The sequence below is a fragment of the Ceratotherium simum genome, chromosome X, assembly GCF_057802395.1.
Source record: "Ceratotherium simum simum isolate JZ-2026a chromosome X, ASM5780239v1, whole genome shotgun sequence".
Taxonomy (NCBI): Eukaryota; Metazoa; Chordata; class Mammalia; order Perissodactyla; family Rhinocerotidae; genus Ceratotherium; species Ceratotherium simum.
This window is the reverse complement of record NC_141940.1, coordinates 950,294-971,988: the sequence shown is the minus strand read 5'-3', so window position 1 is coordinate 971,988 and position 21,695 is coordinate 950,294. Positions and strand designations below refer to the sequence as shown.

The following is a 21,695-nucleotide window of genomic DNA, read 5'->3' as shown; positions in this document are numbered from 1 at the left end:
TGCTGAAGAAGACTGGCCCTGGGCTAACATCCATGCCCATCATCCTCTACTTTATATGGGACGCTGCCACAGCATGGCTTGACAAGCGGTGTGCCGGTGCCCGCCCAGGATCCAGTGAACCCCGGGCTGCTGCAGTAGAGAGCGTGCACTTAATTGCTTGTGCCACTGGGATGGCCCCTTTAATAGTTTTCTGATGGATTCTTTAGGGTTTTCTATATATAGAATCATGTCATCTGCAAACAGTGAGAGTTTCACTTCTTCCTTGCCAATTTGGATACCTTTTATTTCTTTTGTTTTTTTTTTTTTTGCCCAATTACTCTGGCCAAAACCTCCAGTACTATGTTGAATAAGAGTGGTGAGAGTGGGCACCCTTGTCTTGCTCCTGTTCTCAGAGGGATGACTTTCAGTTTTTCACCATTGAGTATGATGTTGGCTGTGGGTTTGTCATATATGGCCTTTATTATGTTGAGGTACTTTCCTTCTATACCCAATTTATTGAGAGGGTTTTTTTTTTTGTCATAAATGGATGTTAAATCTTGTCAAATGCTTTCTGTGCATCTATTGAGATGATCAAGTGATTTTTATTCCTCATTTTGTTAATGTGGTGTATCACATTGATTGATTTGCAGATGTTGAATCATCCCTGCCTCCCTGGTATAAATCCCACTTGATCATGGTGTATGATCTTTTCAATGTATTGCTGTATTTGGTTTACCAATATTTTGTTGAGGATTTTCGTATCTATGTTCATCAGGGATATTGGCCTGTAATTTTCCTTCTTTGTGTTGTCCTTGTCTGGTTTTGTGATCAGGGTAATGTTGACCTCATAGAATGTGTTAGGAAGCATTCCATCTTCAAGTTTTTGGAATAGTGAGAAGGATAGGTATTAAATCTTCTTTGAATGTTTGGTAGAATTCTCCAGAGAAGCTATCTGGTCTTGGCCTTTGGCTTTTTGGGAGGTTTTTGATCACTGTTTCAATCTCTTTACATGTAATTGGTCTATTCAGATTCTCTATTTCTTCTTGATTCAGTTTTGGGAGGTTGTATGAGTTTAAGAGTTTATCCATTTCTTCTAGGTTATCCAATTCATTGCCATATAGTTTTCCATAGTATTCTCTTATAATCCTTTGCATTTCTGTGGTATCCATTGTAATTTCTCCTCTTTCATTTCTAATTTTGTTTATTTGAGCCTTCTCTTTCTTTCTCAGTGAGTCTGGCTAAGTGTTTGTCAATTTTGTTTATCTTCTCAAAGAACCAGCTCTTAGTTTCATTGATCCTTTCTACTGTTTTTTTGCTTTCTGTTTCACTTGTCTCTGGTCTAATTTTTGTTATTTCTATCCTTCTGTTGACATTGGGCTTTGTTTGTTCTTCTTTTTCTAGTTCTGTTAGGTGTAGTTTAAGATTACTTTGTGAGATTTTTCTTGTTTGTTGTGGTGGGCCTGTATTGCTATGAATTTCCCTCTTAGAGCTGCGTTTGCTGCATCCCATAAGAGTTGGTATGATGTATTTCATTTTCTTTTTTCTCCAGATTTTTAAAATTTCTCCTTTGATTTCTTCATTGATCCAATGATTGTTCAGTAGCATGTTGTTTGGTCTCCACATATTTCTGACTTTCCCAGCTTTTTTCTTTTAGCTGATTTCTAGTTTCATAGCATTATGGTCAGAAAAGATGCTTGATATGATTTCAATCTTCTTAAATTTATTGAGGCTTGCCTTGTTTCCCAACATAATGTCTCTCTTTGAGAATGTTCCATGCGCACTTGAAAAGAATGTGTATTCTGATGGTTTTAGATGGAATGTTCTATATATATCTATTAAGTCTATCTGGTCTAGTATTTCATTTAAGGCCACTGTTTCCTTGTTGACTTTCTGTCTGGATTATCTATCCATTGACATAAGTGTGGTGTTGAGGACCCCTACTACTATTGTGTTGCCGTTAATTTCTCCCTTTAAGTTTTTTAATAGTTGCTTTATATACTTTGGTGCTCCTGTGTTAGGTGCATATATATTCATAAGCGTTATGTCTTCTTGGTGAAATGTCCCTTTTGTCATTATATACTGCACCCTTTGTCTCTCATTTTTTTTTTTTTTATCTTGAAGGCTTCTTTGTCTGATATAAGTATGGCAACCCCTGCTTTCTTTTGTTTGCCATTTGCTTGGAGTACTGGCTTCCATCCCTTCACTCTAAGCTTATGTTTGTCTTTAGAGCTGAGACGTGTTTCCTGGAGGCAGCATATTGTTGGGTCTTGTTTTTAATCCATCCAGCCACTCTGTGTCCTTTTATTGGAGAATTCAAGCCATTTACATTTAGAGAGATTATTGATATATGAGGGCTTAATGCTGCCCTTTTACCTCTTGTTCTTGGTTGTTATATATTTCCCTTGTTTCTCTTCCTGTGTATTTTCGACTACCATTTCAGTTTGGTGATTATCTATAATGGTTTCTCAGTTTTCTCTTTCTTTATCATTTGTGTCTCTATTCTGCTTTTTTGTTTAGTGGTTACCATGAGGTTTGTATAAAAGATCTCGTAGATGAGATAGTACATTTTCTGACATCCTCTTATCTCCTTAGCCTAAGTAGGTTCCATCCCTTACCTCTTCCCCAACTAAGTTATTGTTGTCACAAATTATTCCATTTTGTGTTATGAGTTTGTGATTAAAATGAAGTGTTTATAGTTATTTTTTGTGCTTTCCTTCCCTTTATCTTTAATGTTATAATTAAGTTTTTGCTAACCTGTTCTGATAGAGATCTTCAATTTTCTGATTTTGTCTGTCTATTTATCTCCTCACTCAAGGCTTTGTAAACCTTTTCCTTTTTGTTTCAGGTATGAGGGCATTCTTCATCATTTCTTGTAAGGGGTGTCTTGTGGTGATGAACTCCCCCAGCTTTATTTATCTGGGAAAGTTTTTATTTCTCCATCATATCTGAAGGATAGTTTTGCTGTATAGAGTATTCTTGGATAGTTTTTGTCTTTCAGAATTTTGAATATATCATTCCACTCTCTCCTGGCCTTAAGGTTTCTGCTGAGAAGTCTGCTGAAAGCCTGATAGGGGTTCCTTTGTAGGTTATTTTCTTCTGCCTTGATGCCCTTAATATTTTTTCTTTGTCATTTACTTTTGGCAGTTTTACTAATATATGCCTTGGAGCAGGTCTTTTTGCATTGATGTAATTAGGAGTTCTACGGGCTTCATTTACTTGTAATTCCAGTTCCTTCCCCAGGTTTGGGAAGTTCTCAGCTATTATTCCTTTGAACAAGCTCTCTGCTCCTTTCTCCCACTCTTTTCCCTCTGGAATACCTATAATCCTTATGTTGTATTTCCTAATTGAGTTGGATATTTTTTGCAAAATTTCTTCATTTTTGTTTAGTCTCAGCTCTCTCTCCTCCTCCACCTGAAGCATTGATATATTTCTGTCCTCTAAATTACTAATTCTGTCCTCCATACTGTCAGCTCTGTTTTTTAAGGTTTCTAGATTGCTTTTTATCTCATTCATTGTGTTCTTCATGTCCAGCATTTCTGTTTGGTTTCTTTTTTTTTTTTAGAGTTTCAATCTCTTTTGTGAAGAATTCCTTCTGCTCATTAATTTTATTCCTGAGTTCACTGATATGCCTTTCTGAGTTTTCTTGTAACTCAATTAGTTTCTTTCTGATAACTATTTTGAATTCTCTGTCATTTAGATTCTGAATTTCTGTGACTTCAGGATTGGTTTCTGTCTTGTCATTTTCCTTCTGATCTGAGGTGTTAATGTATTTCTTCATGGTGTTTGATGAAATGGACCTTTGCTGGCACATAGTGGTAGTATCTGGTTGAAGATTCCACCTGCCACCATGGGGGGGCAGGAGCTGTGTTTTCTGAACCCACCACATCCGCTGGTAGTTGTGCCCATCCACTGGAAGTTGTGCCGATAGGGCTTGTCTGCATTTTCCTGCTGGCTGCTGCTGCTTGGCAGGTCCCACACACAGGTGCAGGCACTCTGGTGCAGATCCATTGCCCTGGCCGACTGGCTGAGCTGGTGCACCAGGTGGGAGGGAGGGTGGGGGCTTTATTTCCCACGCATGAGCCTGCTCTGCACTCACTGGCAGCCTGCCTGGGCTGCAGGGCTTGGTGGAGGTGCCCATGTAGTGGCTCAGCTGTCTCAGTGTGGAACATTCACATGGGCTGGGATGCAACTCTGAAAGTGAAAGTGTTCCTGCATATGCCTGCCTGTTCCCCTGTCTCCTCTTAGAGTTGCACGTGGGCTGCTCTGTGAGGTCCCACACCCTAGATCACTGCCACTGGGGAGGGGGAAGAGATCCACTCACCTCCTTCCACTTCTTCCCAGGGATCCAGTACCCTCACCTTCAGATGTATGGCTGCACGGACCTCTCAGACATCCAATGTGCTGTGTGGGTGTCCTCTGTTGGTTAATGAATGTCCTTGTGGTTGTATCTTAGGGGGGAGAGACTAAGGGAACAGCTCACTCTGCCATGATGCTGACGTCCAACTCCAAATAGGGGAATCTTGATGGTGCTATTTGGAAGATACAATCAAATAATATGGTAGAGAGTGACTGGGGGTGTTACTTTAGCTGTGGTGGTCAGAGAAATCCTCTTTGTGGAGTTGAGACCTACATGATGATAAAAGGCCAGCTGATGGAGCTCTGAGAGAAGACAGTTCCAGGCCAGGGAATAGGAAATGAAAAGGCCCTGAGAATGGACCAAGTTTAGCATTGAGGAATGGAAAAGGACCAGTATGACTAGAGTACAGTAAAGAACTTGGGGGCGGTGGTTGTAGGAGATGAGGTGGTAGAGATGAGCAGTGGTCAGATAATACAGGTCCTAGAGGAAGGATAGGTGCCCTCTTCATTACCCATTGTCACTTTCAGATCTTGCTTTCTACCTCAAGTGAGCTCTTATTGTTACACAGCAACCATAGACTATTTCCCTAGTCCACTGACTTGCCCATTTTCCTGGACCTCTATCTTACATTTTCTGCTTTTTCCTTAAATCTCCAACACCTTTCATCCATTCTCCAACACCCCTTCTCACTGTTAGCTGATGCTGTGCAATGAACCTCCACAGACTTCCAAAACCACATTTATCAACATCTGTACCCACATACAGTCTTCATGCTTATGACAATATGACAATAAATCAACTGCCTGTGCTCCTAAGGCCAACCTCTCCAGTTTTTCACTTGATCTCATCGTATCTCCCATCGTAAAAAATGTTGCTTCAGCAATTCCCCTTTTCTCTCTCACATCATCAAGTTCTCCCTCTCCACTGGGTTACTCTCATCAGCATCAATCATGCTATTATTTCTCCCCTTATCTTTTCATAAAACATTTTAAAATAATTCTCCCTATTTGCTACCTTCATTTATTTTCCTCTTATTCTTTCTTTAACCCACTTCAAAGAGGCTTTTATCTCCATTATTCCATAAAAAAATACATTTTCAAGGTCACTGTTGATCTTTACATTACTAGTTCTCAGTCCTCATCTTAGTTGAACTCTCAGTAGTATTTGATAGTTGATACATGTTCTCACTTGGTCTCTCTGATGCCACTTTTCTTTAATTTTTCTACTAAACTCCCTGCCAGTATTTCTCTGTCAGCTTAGCTTTTCTTCATCTCTCTGAGCATTAAGTGTGAGAGTGCTTGGGGTATTAGTTCTCCCAACTCTCCTTTCTGTTTACACTCACTCTTGTGATGATTTCACTTACCCTTATGGTTTTAGGTACCATATATATGCAGACAATTTCCAGTTGTATATCTCCATCTCAGATGTCTCCCTTGAACTTGAGATTCGCTATCAACTCCATACTTTAACATGTACAAAATTAGAATCTTAATTTCTGCCCCTTCGCCAAACCTGCTGTTTACTCAGCCTTCTCCATGGCAGTCAATGTCCATTCCTTCCTTTCAGTTACTCAGACTCTAAACCTTGAAGTTATTCCTAACTCCTCTTTTTCTCTCATGACCACATCTAATCTATCGAAGAATTCTGTTGGCTATAACTTCAAAAAATAACCAGAATTTGATTATGGACTGAGTATTGGATAAGAGGAAAGTGAACTGAAATGGAAAGTTAGAGATGGTTGACTAGGAAAAAAAAACAAAAACCAGGTTACAAAACAACAAGAGAAGTCATATATAAAATGTTGCTATAGATGCTGTAAAAGTAATGTTTTTAATTTAAAAAATGTTATTTGTCTGTATTTTCAAATTGTCTACAATGCATATGCAGTGCTTCTATAATAACAAAAAACTATTAAAAATATTAAAATCAATTTTATAAACACACACACACAAACACCCAAAATCTAGCTACTTCTCTCTATCTCAGTGGCTACTATCCTGTCTTTTCCCAACACAGCAGCTAAAGTAATTTTTCAAATTATAATTCTGATTATTGTTCTCTGCTCTAAATCCCCCAGTGGATTTCCATCTCACCCTCAGTAAGTTCCAAAGCCCTCATCATGGCCTTCAATTTTCTGTGAGATTCGACCCTCTGAAACCTCTATGCCCTCATCTCTTACTGTTGTTTCCCACTCATTCTGTTCCAGCCACACTGGCCTCATTGCTCTTCCTTAAATGGAACAAGTATGTGCCTATCTCTGGGCTTTTGTACTTTATGTTCTCTGCTTAGAATTCTCTTCTCCTGATATCCTAATATTAGTTCTCTCACTTCCTTGCTGCTCAAACTTCATTTTATCAGTGAGGCTTTCCCTGAACACTGTATATACATATAGCTCCCACCACTAGTTTTCAGTGCACTCACTAGCACCTGAAATATTATACATTTGTTTATTGTATATCTTCCTCAACTAGAAGGTAAGCTCACTGACAGCACAAACTTTGAAGGTGTTGTTCAATAGTATATCTCCAGAACTTTGAACACTGCCTGCCATGTAATAGAAGCTCAAATAAATATCTGTTGACTGAATTAGTAAATGATGGATTGGGAAGCAAGAGCAGGTCTTTCATGTATGTCCAAACTCCAATGAACACCAATTAAAAGGAATTGTGTAATACAGCTTCCATGGGCAAGAATGGAGGCAAGGAGACCAGTTAAGAGGGTATTGCAGTCATCCATATAAGAGAAAACAGTTGTTTAGACCAGGGCAGTGCTGGTGAAAATCGAAAGAAATGGAAGGATGTTAAGTATAATTTGAAGACAAGCAGAGAGGGCTTGCTGTTAGACTGAGTATGGGGGGAATGGAGAGAGAGGACTCAAAGAAGATTTTTAGTTTTTGTTCTGAGCAAATAGGTGGATGATGGTGACATTTAATGAGATATGGAAGGCTTGAGGTAGAACAGATTTATTTGAGGAAACACTCAAGGGTCTGTTTTGTACATACTTAGTTTGAGATGCCCCTTAGACATTCAAATTGACATGTTCAGTAGGCAGTTAGAAATATGAGTCTGGAGTCCAAAGAAGAGGTCTGTGCTAAGGATATAAATTTGGGAGTCATTAGCATATTGACAGCATTCAAATAAGACTAGATGGGATCAACAAGGGAGTGAAAGTAGATGTAAACTATGCCCACTTTAATCTGAGTCCCCAAAGGGCTACATCCTCAAGGTAATGGGTAAAGCAGTTAACTTGCATTTCCTTAGTTTACAGCCCAGTTTTCTTCCATCTGTGTTGTCCATGAAATCTCTATTCTTGATCATAATTTAAGCAAGTCTTGGATTGGTAGTGCCTGCAGACGTCTGGCAGAAGAAAACATAAAACCTCTGTAGTGGAAGAAACCAACATCCTAGACCTTAACTTATTTTCACAAATATTTCAGATACAATGTCTAGAACACAAAGATACTGTGTACAAAACAAAGCAAGAAAAAATAAGCAAGAATCCACAGAAACGATAAAGAGCCAAAACAAACTCACAGACTTTAGATCTAGGAATAATTAGATACGTTATTAAAACACCTATGCATCACGTAGAAAGAGTTAGTGAACTAGTAGGTAAGTAAAAAGAAATAATACGGAATTTAGCATGCAAGGTTTTTTGTTTTTGTTTTTGCAGGGAAAGATTCACCCTGAGTTAACATGTGTTGCCAATCTTCCTCCTTTTTTTTCCCTCCCCAAAGCCCCAATGCATGGTTGTATATCCTAGCTGTAAGTCTTTCTAGTTCTTCTATGTGAGTCACTGCCACAGCATGGCAACTGACAGACGGGTGGTGTGGTTCCATGACTGGGAAGCGAATCTGGGCTGCTGAAGTGGTGAGAGCACTGAACTTTAACCGCTAGGCCATCAGGCCTGGCTCACGAGGATTTTTTTAAATGGATAATACAAAAGAGATAATAAATGATTATGGTCAACTATATTTTTCAAAGATAGATGTCCTACATGCTCTTGTACAATATGATCTTGCCACTTGCCCATTCAAGAGGTAGAGTCTAATTCCCCTCCCCTTGATCTGAGCTGGCATTATCACTCATTTGTGACCAATAGAATATAACAGAAATTTGTAACCTGTGTATGTGGTGGAAATGATGCTGTGTGATTCCTGAGGCTAGGTCAGAAAGTACCATGCAGCCTACATCTAGTTCTCTTGAGACCCTCTCTCTAGAAGAAGCCAGCCACCATGTAAGAAATCTGACTACCCTGGTGATGTCTTGCTGGAAAGGTCACATGTAGGCTCTCTAATCAAGAGTCCCAGCTGAGTCCAGCTTTCCAACATTCTCCGTCAAGGCACCAGATATGTGACTGAAGCCATTTTGGACCCTCCAGACCAGCCCAGATGCAAGTTGTATACCACTGGGTGACCACATTTGACACCATGAGGAGCAAAACTATTAACTAGCCAAGCCCTTCTAGAATTCCTCACTTAATAGAATTGACAAGTATAATAAAATGGTTGCTGTTTTAAGCCACAAAAATTTTGAGGTAGTTGTGATACAGCAACAGACAACCAGAAGACAGACATAGAGGATAGAATATGAAGGACTAACCTATTTTTAAGTGAAATCTCAGAAGGAAAGGAAAGAGTTATTAGAGGAGAAGCAATATTTGAAGAGGTAGTGGCTGAATATTTTCCAAAATTGAAAAAATCCATCAATGCAAAGATTCGGGGAGCTCAACAAATCCTAAACAAGATGAATAAAAAAATCAACACCTAGGCACATTTCATCATAGTGAAACTGCAGAAAACCCAAGAGAAAACTCTTAAGAGCAGCCAAAGAAATAAGACAGCATAGATTCAAATGAGATACAGAGAGGTGACTTTTCAATAGTACTAATTACAGGTAGAAGACAGGAGAATGATATCTAGAAGGCATTGAAATACAATAACTGCCAACCTAGAATTCTATGCCCATCAAAAATATGATTCAAGAATCAAGGTGAAACAAGGACATTTTTATACAAACAGAAACAGAGAAATTTCACCACTAGCAAAAACCCACTAAAAATATTCTATTGATGTACTTGAAACAATAGAAAAGTGATACTGAATGAAAGATGTGAGAGGCAAAAAAGACTAAAAAGCAAAGAAAGGGTAAATATATGGTAAATATAAAAATTTTTGTTTGTATAAACAATGATAAAATCTTTTATGAGCTTTCAGATATATAGAATTGCTTTTTTTCACAATGGGTTTGCCACCAGAAGACAGGTGTCAATGAAAACCACCCCTAAACTTAAGCCAAAATGGGAAAGCAAAAAACTCATATCAACATTGTCATCATTGGACATGTAAATTTAGGCAAATCCACCACTAATGATCATCTGATTTACAAATATGGTGGGGTCGACAAAAGAACCATTGAAAAATTGGAGAAGGAGGCTGCTGAGTTGGGAAAGGGCTCCTTCAGGTATGCCTGGGTTTTGCACAAACTGAAAGTTGAATGTGTGTCTGGTATCACCATTGATATTTCCTTGTGGAAATTCAAGACCAGCAAGTATTATGTGACCATCATTGATGCCCCAGGACACAGAGACTTCATCAAAAACAAGATTACGGGCACATCTCAGGCTGACTGTGCTGTCCTGATTGTGTACCATAAAGTGTGTACCATCCAAGAGTAAAGGGAAAATGGAATAATATAAAATAATCAATATAAAAGAAGGCAAGAAAGGGAAAACAGAAACATAGAATAGGAAAAAGAAGATGGTAGCTACAAATCCAAATACATCAGAAATAATATTAATTATAAATGGGCTAAATTATCTAGTTAAAAGACAAAGATTGGCATACCTGACTTTAAAACAAAATATAACTAGATGCTGTTTCCAAGCTACATATCTAAAACATAAGAGTATAAAAGGTTGAAAGTAAAAGGATGGAAAATGGCATGCCATGCAAATATTAACCAAAAGAAAGCTAGTGTGACTCCTGCTTCTGGGTAGAAAGTAGGTCATGGCAGGCCAACACTCCTGCTGTGACAACTATAAAACTAGATAAATAAAAAATTCATATTTTAAAAATCATTGGAGGGCTGTGGAGCAATAAGAATTAGATGAACCAAAATTTAAGTGGAGGAGGGGGAGAGGACTACCTAGTTGAGGTGATAATCACCAGCTATTTTCTTTCTTGGTGTCCTTTGCTGAAATGTCTTAAGGGCTGAGGGAACAAAGACTTTCTAAGCTCTCAGTCAGAAGTCTAGGAGGGCCATGCCTGAGAAACAGGGATAAACCAGAGGTCAACTGAGTTGTACCAAAATTGCAAGCAGCCCTGACCAAGTGAAAAACTTGATTGGATTCATTCCTTCTGCCTAACAGAATGAAGGGGGCATGCTCTCTGCTAGAAAATATTATCTAAAGCCTCCATAGCTTTTTATATACAATATACAGTATAGAGTAAAGAATTACAAGACTGAGAAGAGGCAGGAAAGTGTGATTGATAATCAAGAGAAAAAGTAGACATCAGAATCAAACCACAGATGATGCAGATATAGGAATTAGCATACAGGGACTTTAATATAATTTTTGTAAATGTTTTAAAGAAAATAGAGAAAATATTGACAATATTGATGAGAAGATGGAGAATTTCAATTGGAAATTGGAATCTATTTTAAAAAATCAAATGGTCATTCTGAATTGGAAAACACAACATCTAAAATTAAAAATTCATTGGATGAGTATAATTTCAAGAAAATCGCCACAGAAGACAAGATTAAGGTCAAGAAAATATATCTAAACTTAAGCACAGAAAGGAAAAAGAATGAAAAGAACAGAATATAGCATAAGAGACAGGTGGACCACTCTCAAATGATATAGCATAAGTGTAATTGGAGTCCTTGGAGGAGAGCATGCAGAAAATGGGACAGGAAAAAAATTAAAGAGATAATGTCTAAGACTTTTCCAAAATTGATGAAACACAAGTCACAGATTCAAGAAAATAAATATACCCCAAGGAAGATAAATACAAAAAAAATGTTACATAGGCAAATAAAAATCAAACTTAGGAAAACCAAGGATAAAGGGAAAATATTAAAGACCAGAGAGAAAAAATATACATTACCTCCAAAGGAACAACAATAAGATTGATAGCTGACCTTTCAATGGAAATTACAAAACAACACTGTGCAATAGAACTTTCTGTGATGATGGATATGTCCTAGATCTTCACTGTTTAATATGGTAGCCACTAGTCATATGTGGCTATTGAGCACTTGAAATATAGCTAGTATGATTGAAGAACTGAATGTTAATTGTGTTCAATTTTAATTAATTTAAATGTAAATAGTCACACATGGCTAGTGGCTACTGTATTGGACAGCACAAATATTAGAAGAAAATGGAATGATATCTTTAAAATGAGATATATTGAAAGAAAAAATGCTAACCTAGAGTTCTCTACCCAGAGAAAAAATGTTTCAAAATGAAGTTGAAATAAAGATGTTTTCAGAAAAACAAAAGCTGAGAGGCTAAGTCACAATAGATTGGTGCTATGATGAATACTGAAGGAAGTTCTTTAGGCTGAAGGAAAAAAAGTCACAGATAGAATCAAAGAATTACAGGAAGGAATGAAGAAAAACAGAAGGAATAAATGAGTATATTAAAAACAATATTGACAGGGTGACATCAGCGTCATGGCGGAGTGAGCTTTCCCGTAAACTCTTCCCCTGATAAGATACAACAAAAGGAACAGTCATAGACCAACAACGGAATCCTAGACAGTGAAAAGCAAGATCAGAAAGATCCACAATGCTGCACATCTGAGAGTGGAACGTGCTGGGCCCCCGGAGGAAGTGAGGAGAGGTAAAGAGAACTCCTCTCCTTCCCCATCAGATCAGTGATCCTGGTCTGCGTGGCTCCCAGACAGGGGGGAAGGACGGCCCTCTGTGGGGAAACTGTAGCTCTTCGGGATCTCTCAGCCAGTGGGAAACTCCCATACAGAGGACTCAGAACTGCTACGGGGTACCATCAACATCTGAGCACCCCAGAGAGCAGATAACAAGGGGCGAACAAGAAGCCCCCCATGCCAGGGACCCAGTGAGCAAAAGAGAGAGCACCCCCATCCCCGCAAACGGGACCCTGCAGCTCAGCCCACCAGACCGGACCAAGCCACTCGCAGATCGCAGTGAACAGCCAGGGCAGAGCGCAGGGGGCTCAGATTACACAGCCCTTTACGCCCACACAGTGGTAGTGGGTGGAAATTACAACCAGAGATTTACAGGATGAGGAAAAACAAAGCCAACAGAGGAACCACAATGCAAAGATACATGAAATCACCAGACCAGAAGAAAAATGACAAGCACCCAGAAACCAACCCTGAAGACACAGAAATCCATAACCTAAACGACAGAGATTTCAAAATAGCTATCATAAAAACACTCAATGAAATACCAGACAACACAGACAAACAATTCAATGAGATTAGGAGTTTCTTCACAAAAGAGATTGAAATCATAAAGAAAAAACAATCAGTGCTGATGGAGATGAAGAACACAGTGGAGGAGATAAAGGAGAATCTGGAATCTTTAAAGAACAGAGCTGACAATATGGAGGAAAGAATTAGCATTTTAGAGGATAGGAATTCAGATATGCTCCAGATGAAAGAGGAGAGAGAACTAAGACTAAAAAGAAATGAAGAAAGTCTCTGACAAATATCTGACTCTATTAGGAAATGTAACATAAGAATTATAGGTATTCCTGAGGGAGAAGAGAGGGAAAGAGGAACAGAGAACCTATTCAAGGAAATAATAGTTGAGAACTTACCAAATCTGGGGAAGGAGCAGGAAATACCAGTAAGCGAAGCCAACAGGTCACCTAAATATGTCAACAGGCAAAGGCCCACTCCACGACACCTAGTGGTAAGGCTAGCCAGAGTCAATGACAAAGAAACAATATTAAGGGCAGCTAGACAAAAACAAAAACTAATGTACAAAGGAACTCCATCAGGCTCTCAGCGGATTTCTCAACAGGAACTTCACAGGCTAGGAGAGACTGGAATAATATATTCAAAACACTGAAAGAAATCTTTCAGCCAAGAATACTCTATCCAGCAAAAATATCCTTCAAATATGATGGATAAATCGTAACTCTGCCAGATAAACAAAAGCTAAGGGAGTTGGGGATGGCCACGAGACCCCCACTACAAGAAATACTCAAGAAAGCCCTCAGGCCTGAAAAAAAGAAGAGAAAAGGAATACAAAGCTTGGAGCAAGGAGAAAAATAGGTAGATAAAATCAGAAAAATAGTAGATCTTTACCGGAATAGGTTAGCAACCACTTAAATACCAAAATCAAAGATCAAAGAAAGGAATTCACCAAAAATAAATTTAACCTCATCAATGTAAACACACAGCCACAAGACAAGATAGAATAATGTATAAGAAGAACGACTTAGAAGTGGAAGAGGAAAGTGATTGAATTGACTTAGTATAAGGAAATAGGAGGCCATCAGATAATGGACTATCTCATACACAAGATTTTTTACACAAACCTCAAGGTAACCACTAAACAAATAATCAAAACAAAATCACATATGATAAACAAAGAGAAAACTAGAAGAGTCATAAGACAGAACAACCAAACTGAATTGGCAGTCCGAAACAAATGGGACAAGGAACAAAGGAAATGCAAAAGAACCAGAAAATAAGTGACAAAACAGCAACATTAAGCCCTCATGTATCAATAATTACCCTAAATGTAAGTGGATTGAACTCTCCAATCAAAAGATACAGAGTGGCAGGATGGATTAAAAAACAAGACCCAACAATATGCTGCCTCCAGGAAACACATCTCAGCTCTAAAGACAAGCACAGGCTCAGAGTGAAAGGATGGAAGACAATACTCCAAGCTAATGGCAAACAAAAGAAAGCAGGTGTTGCCATACTCATATCAGACGAAGTAGACTTCAAGATAAAACAGGTGAAGAAAGGCGAAGAAGGGAAATATATAATGATAAAAGGGACACTCCACCAAGGAGACATATCACTTTTAAATATATATGCACCCAACATAGGAGCACCAATGTACGTAAAGCAACTATTAACAAACCTAAAAGGAGACATTAACAACAACACAATAATAGTAGGGGATCTTAATACCCCACTTACATCAATGGATAGATGATCCAGACAAAACGTCAATAAAGAAATAGTAGACTTAAATGAAAAACTGGACGAGATGGACCTAGTAGACATATACAGAGCACTCCATCCAAAAACAGCTGACTACACATTCTTCTCAAGTGCACATGGAACATTCTCAAGGATAGACCGTAAGTTGGGAAACAAAGCAAGGCTCAATAAATTTAAGAAGAGTGAAATCATAACAAGCATCTTTTCAGACCATAATGCTATGAAACTGGAAATGAACCATGAAAAAAAAAAAACGGGGAAAGTGACAAAAATATGGACATTAAACAACATGCTACTGAACAACCAATGGATCATTGATGAAATTAAAGGAGAAATCAAAAACTATCTGGAAACAAACGAAAATGAAAATATGCCATACCAAACCATATGGGATGCAGCAAAAGCGGTCCTGAGAGAGAAACTCATAGTGATACAAGCCCCCCTTAACAAACAAGAAAAATCCCAAATAAGCAACCTTAAATTACACCTAACAGAACTAGAAAAAGAAGAACAAACAAAGCCCAAAGTCAGCAGAAAGAGAGAAATAATAAAAATCAGAGCCACAATAAATGAAATGGAGACCAAAAAAACAGTAGAAAGGACTAATGAAACAAGGAGTTGGTTCTTTGAGAAGATAAACAAAATCGACAAACTCTTAGCCAGGCTTACTAAGAACAAAAGAGAGAAGGCTCAAGTAAAGAAAATTAGAAATGAAAGAGGAGAAATTACAAGGGATACCACGGAAATACAGATAATTATAAGAGAATACTATGAGAAATTATATGCCAACCAATTGGACAATCTAGAAGCAATGGATAAATTCTTAGACTCATACAACCTCCCAAAACTAAATCAAGAAGAAATGGAGAATCTGAATAGACCAATCACAAGTAAAGAGATTGAAATAGTAATCAAAAACATCCCCCAAAATAAAAGTCCAGGACCAGATGGCTTCTCTGGTGAATTTTACCAAACATTCAAAGAAGATTTAATACCCATCCTTCTCAAACTATTCCAACAAATAGAGGAAGATGGAACACTTCCTAAATCATTCTACGAGGCCAACATCACCCTGATACCAAAGCTAGACAAAGACAATACAAAGAAAGAAAATTACAGGCCAATATCACTGATGAACATAGATGCAAAAATCCTCAACAAAATATTGGCAAACCAAATACAGCAATACATTAAAAAGATCATGCACCATGATCAAGTGGGGGGATTTATACCAGGGACTCAGGGATGGTTCAACATTCGCAAATAAATCAACGTGATACATCACATCAACAAAACCAAGAATAAAAGCCACATGGTCATCTCAATAGAGGCAGAGAAGGCATTTGACAAGATACAACATCCATTTATGATAAAAACTCTCAACAAGATGGGAATAGAAGTAGCTCAACAAAATAAAGGTTATTTATGACAAATCCACAGCCAACATCGTACTCAACGGGGAAAGACTGAAAGCCATTCCTCTGAGAACAGGAATGAGGCAGAGCTGCCCACTCTCACCACTCCTGTTCAACATAGCACTGGAAGTTTTGGCCAGAGCAATTAGGCAAGAGAAAGGAATAAAAGGAATCCAAATAGGTAACGAAGAAGTGAAACTCTCACTATTTGCAGATGACATGATTTTATATATAGAAAACCCTAAAGAATCCGTTGGAAAACTGTTAGAAATAATCAACAACTACAGCAAAGTTGCAGGGTACAAAATCAATCTACAAAAATCAGTTGCATTTCTGTATGCTAATAATGAACTAACAGAGAGCTCAAAAAGATAATACCATTTACAATTGCATCAAAAAGAATAAAATACCTAGGAATAAATCTTACCAAGGAGGTGAATGACCTATACAATGAGAACTACAAGACATTATTGAAAGAAATCGATGATGACATAAAGAAATGGAAAGATATCCCATGCACGTGGATTGTAAGAATAAACATAGTTAAAATGTCTATATTACCTAAAGCAATCTACAGATTCAATAAAGTCCCAATCAGAATCCCAATGACATTCTTCATGGAAATATAAAAAAGTATACTAAAATTCATATGGGGCAACAAAAGACCCCAAATAGCTAAAGCAATCCTAAGAAAAAAGAACAAAGCAGGAGGCATCACAATCCCTGACTTCAAAACATACTACAAAGCAATAGTAATCAAAACAGCATGGTACTGGTACAAAAACAGACACACAGATCAATGGAACAGAATGGAAAGTGCAGAAATAAAACCACACATATACGGACAGCTAATTTTTCGACAAAGGAGCTAAGAACATACAATGGAGAAAGGAAAGTCTCTTCAATAAATGGTGTTGGGAAAACTGGACAGCCACATGCAAAAGAATGAAAGTGGACCATCTGCTATCGCCATTCACAAAAATTAACTCAAAATGGATCAAAGACCTGACGGTGTGACCTGAAACTATAAAACTCATAGAAGAAAATGTAGGCAACACACTATTTGACATTGATCATAAAGGAATCTTTTCGGATGACATGCCTACCCAGACTAGGAAACTAAAGAAAAATAAACAAGTGGGACTTTATCAGATTAAAGAGCTTCTACAAGACAAACGAAACCAGAATCAGATGAACAGACAACACACCAGCTGGGAGAGAATATTTGCAAAACATACATCTGACAAGGGGTTGATCTCCATACTATATAAAGAACTCACACAACTGAACAACAAAAAAACAAACAACCCGATCAAAAAATAGGCAGAGGAAATGAACAGACACTTCTCCAAAGAAGATATACAGATGGCCAATAGGCACATGAAAATATGTTCAACATCATTAATCATCAGGGAAATGCAAATCAAAACAACACTAAGACATCACCTCACGCCCGTTAGAATGGGTATAATCACCAAGACAAAGAACAACAAATGTTGGAGAGGATGTGGAGAAACAGGAACCCTCATACACAGCTGGTGGGAATGCAAACTGGTGCAGCCTCTATGGAAAACGGTATGGAGATTCCTCAAAGAATTAAAAATAGAGATTCCCTATGATCCAGCCATCCCACTACTGGGAATCTATCCAACGAACCTGAAATCAACAATCCAAAGAGGCTTATGCACCCCTATGTTCATTGCAGCATTATTCACCATAGCCAAGAAGTGGAAGCCACCTAAGTGTCCCTCGACCGACGATTGGATCAAGAAGATGTGGTATATATGTACAATGGAATAGTACTCAGCCATAAAAAAAGACAAAATCGTCTCATTTGCAACAACATGGATGGGCCTGGAGGGTATTATGTCAAGTGAAGTAAGCCAGAAAGAGAAAGACAAACACTGTGTGATCTCACTCACAAGTGGAATATAAACCAACACATGGACGGAGAAATCTGTATTGTGGTTACTAGGGGCAACGGGGGTGGGGGGTGGGGGGTGGGCACAAGGGCTGAAGGGAGTCATATATATGATGATGGACAAACAAAAATGTACAACCCAAAATTTCACAATGTTACAAACTATTAAAACATCAATAAAAAAACAATATTGTCTAAGTCAACAGTATTGATACTGTCTTGTGGGCATTTATAACATATGTATAAGTAAAATACGTGACAATAATAGTATAAAGGGCAGGAGCGATCTATATGAGTTTAAATTGTTGAAAGGCTCTTACGTTGTTCAGGAAGTGGTACAAGTACTAATTTGAAATGGACTAATAATCAAGGATAAAATTTTATCTCCAGAGTAAACAAAAGAATGTATGACTAAAAAATTTACAGTGGAAATTATATAAAATTAATTAAAATCTTTATTAGTGCAAAAAAAAAGACATGAAAGAAGGAAGATAAGAGATAGGATGAATAGAAAAAAAATAACAAAATGAGACTTAACCTCAACTATATTTTGAAAAGTAAATGTAGATGAATTAAACATATCAATTAAAACATAAAAATTTCAGACATGAATAAAAATTAATGTCAACTATATATTGTTCACACTTAAAATATAAGGACTCAGTTAGCTTGAAAGTAAACTGTAAAGAACGAGGTTTCTAGAGATAAAGAGGAAATGTTATAAAAATAAAAGTGTCAATTCAATAGGCAGACATAACATCCCCAAATTTGTATGAACCTAATAATATAGTTTCAAAATACATAAAGCAAAACTTGACAGAATTAAATGGAGAAATAGATAAATTCCAATCATATTTAGAGATAACTGATTTAAAGAACAGACCCAAACATTAATAAGATATAGAAGATTTGAACATGATTAGGGAAGCACACGCAGCAACTGCAGATTTAACATTTTTTCAAGTTCACATGGAACATTTACTAAAGTAGACCATACACTGTGCCACAAAACAAGAAATTTTATTGGGTAGAAAACATATAAAATATGTTCTCTAATAAATTAAACATTAAATCAATTAGAAAGTTACCTGGAAATTAAGCAACACACTTCTAAATAATCTGTTTGTCAAAGAAGAAATTACACGGGGCCGGCTCCGTGGCTTAGCGGTTAAGTGCGCGCGCTCTGATGCTGGCGGCCCGGGTTCGGATCCCAGGAGCGCCCCGAGGCACCACTTCTCCGTCCAACGCGAGGCCGAGTCCCACGTACAGCAACTAGAAGGATGTGAACCTATGACGTACAACTATCTACTGGGGCTTTGGGGGGAAAAAACTGAATAAATAAAATCTTTAAAAAAAAAAAAAAAGAAGAAATTACAATGGAAATTAGAAATATTTTTAACTAAATGAAAATGTAAATATAACATATTGAAACTTGTGATATATAGCTAAAGCAGTGCATAGAGAGAAATCTTGAAGAGGAAGGAATGACACTGTCAGATATCTGCACTTACTGTAAAGCTACAGTAATTAATAAAGTGTGATATTGATACAAGGATAGACAAATACGTCAATGTAATCCCTGGATTACGACGTTGGTTTAACATTTTTTAACACCACTGTAATTTTTCGCATTAACAAGGTGAAATAGAAAAAATATGTAACCCTCTCAATACATGAAGTGTTTGCTTAAAATTCAGCATCCGTGCATGATTTTAAAATTTTTAGCAAATTAGAATAGAAAGGAACTCCCTTAACTTCAGAAAGAGCATCTACAAAAATCCCTACACCAAGCATCATATTTAATGCAGACCCATTGAAAGCTTTCCAGTCTAAGTACATGATATATCTTTGCAATATGGTGAAAATGTAAATTATCCCCAAACTCATCTATAGATTCAGTACAACCCAAGTGAAAATGCTCAACCTCATTATTAATCAAGTAAATGAAAAATAAAACCACAGAGACACTGCTACGCAACCACTAGAATGGCCAAAAATGTAAAAACAGTCAATATCAAGTGCTTGTGAAGATTTGGAGCAAATGGAACTCTTATACATTGCTGACAAAAATGGAAAATGGTGCAGCCACTTTGGGAAACAGTGTGGTAGTAGCTACCAAAGCTGAACATATGCATACTCAGCAATTCCACTCCTAGATATGTGCCCAACAGAAATGCATATATATGTTCACAAAAAGACATGTACAGGAAGGTTCATAGCAGGACTATGTGTAACCATCAAAAATTAGCAACAAGTCGAATGTCCTTGATTGTGGTATATTCACACAATGGAATACGTTATAGCAAAAGGAATGAACAAACTATAGCGACACACAACAATGTAGATGAATCTCGCAACCACAATGTGGAGCAAAAGAGGCCAGAAACAAACGAATGTATACTGTATGGTTCCATTTACGTACGTCACAAACAGACAAAACTAAACTACATTCTTTAGGGAGGTGTACATAAGTGGTACAATTATGAAGAAAAGCAAAGAAATAATTATCATGAACATCAGAATGGGGGTTACTTTTAGTGGAGAGGGAGAGGATATAATATACAATGTTCTTAACTGGATGGTAGTTGCATTTTTGTCCAAAAGCATTTATGTTTTATGCACTTTATTGTGTAGTTTTAGTTCACAATTTTAACAGATTTTTTTTTAAAGTAAAGAAAAGAGGTCCCAGGACTGAACCCTGGGGCTCTCTTATATTTAGAATACGTTTATAGACCCACATCCAGTCAACAGGCAACAAATATTTTTTAAGCACCTACTATGTGCCAGGCACTTGTTCCAGCTGCTGGGAAAACAACAGTGGTCAAAACAGACAAAACCCCCTGCTTTCATGGAATTTACACTCTAGTGAAGCCTGGAGAGAATATGTCAAGGAGGATGGAGTGGTTAACTATGCAAAATGTTGCTTACATGTCGAGTAAGATAAGGACATAACAAAATTGACTATTGGATTTGATAAACCACTCACATGATTTGGACACCATCTAAATATGGATGATCTTCATCCAGACCTCTTTTGGGAACTCCCAACCTCTGTGTATTTGCCAATTTATTTCACATAGATGTCCTGTGTGTCCAAAACTATATACCCCAACCTACTCCTCCTCTGAGGTTCCCCATCTCAGTGAATTGCCTCACCATCCATCCATTTGCCCAAATCAGAATCCTGGAAGTTATCTTTAATCCCTCTCTCTCCCCTCCCTGCCCCATTACACTTCCAATTCATCATCACTTCTACTAAATGTATCTCAAATACAGCAAAGGCAATAATATGAGGCACTTCTACCCACCTGGTCCATGAGGATGTTGTTTTCCTCTGCTTTTTTCTCCAGGGCCCAGAGTGGAGGTGTCCCTCAATTCAAGAAGGTGGTTTTCCAGGAATTCACTGATGGCTCCTTTACTCAGCCCTTATACCGTGGAGAACTAAATGAACACTTGGGACTCTTGGGGCCATACATAAGAGCAGAAGTTGAAGACAATATCATGGTGAGTTGAGGACGATGGAATTACAAGCAAATTAATCCTATATATTTTCTTTGTTTCTGATTATAAAAATAATATATTCTCACTTTTGAAAAATTTTAAAGTATAGAAAATAAAGAAGTTGAAAAATAATCCCATAATTATTTTAGTGTATATCATTTTCCTATGTATTCTCTTTATGTATTCAAAATTATACAATGTATAATTCTACTTTTTTGACTAAATATCATGTCATAAACATTCCTTATGTCATTAAAAACACTTCCTAAGTATCTTTTAAAAAAATGGCCTAATAGTCTATTATATGAATTTATGGTACACTTAACCATTTTACTTTGAACAACC

General features: G+C 37.5%; 1 protein-coding gene across 1 annotated transcript in view; it reads left to right on the top strand.

Annotated features, from left to right (window-relative positions):
* F8 (coagulation factor VIII) overlaps positions 1 to 21,695 on the top strand; it is a 153,241-nt gene that overhangs the window by 96,214 nt on the left and 35,332 nt on the right. Inside the window, exon 15 of the mRNA XM_014779576.2 lies at positions 21,200 to 21,353. Within this exon, the coding sequence (XP_014635062.2) occupies positions 21,200 to 21,353 (154 nt within the window). The remainder of the gene's footprint in view (positions 1 to 21,199; positions 21,354 to 21,695) is intronic.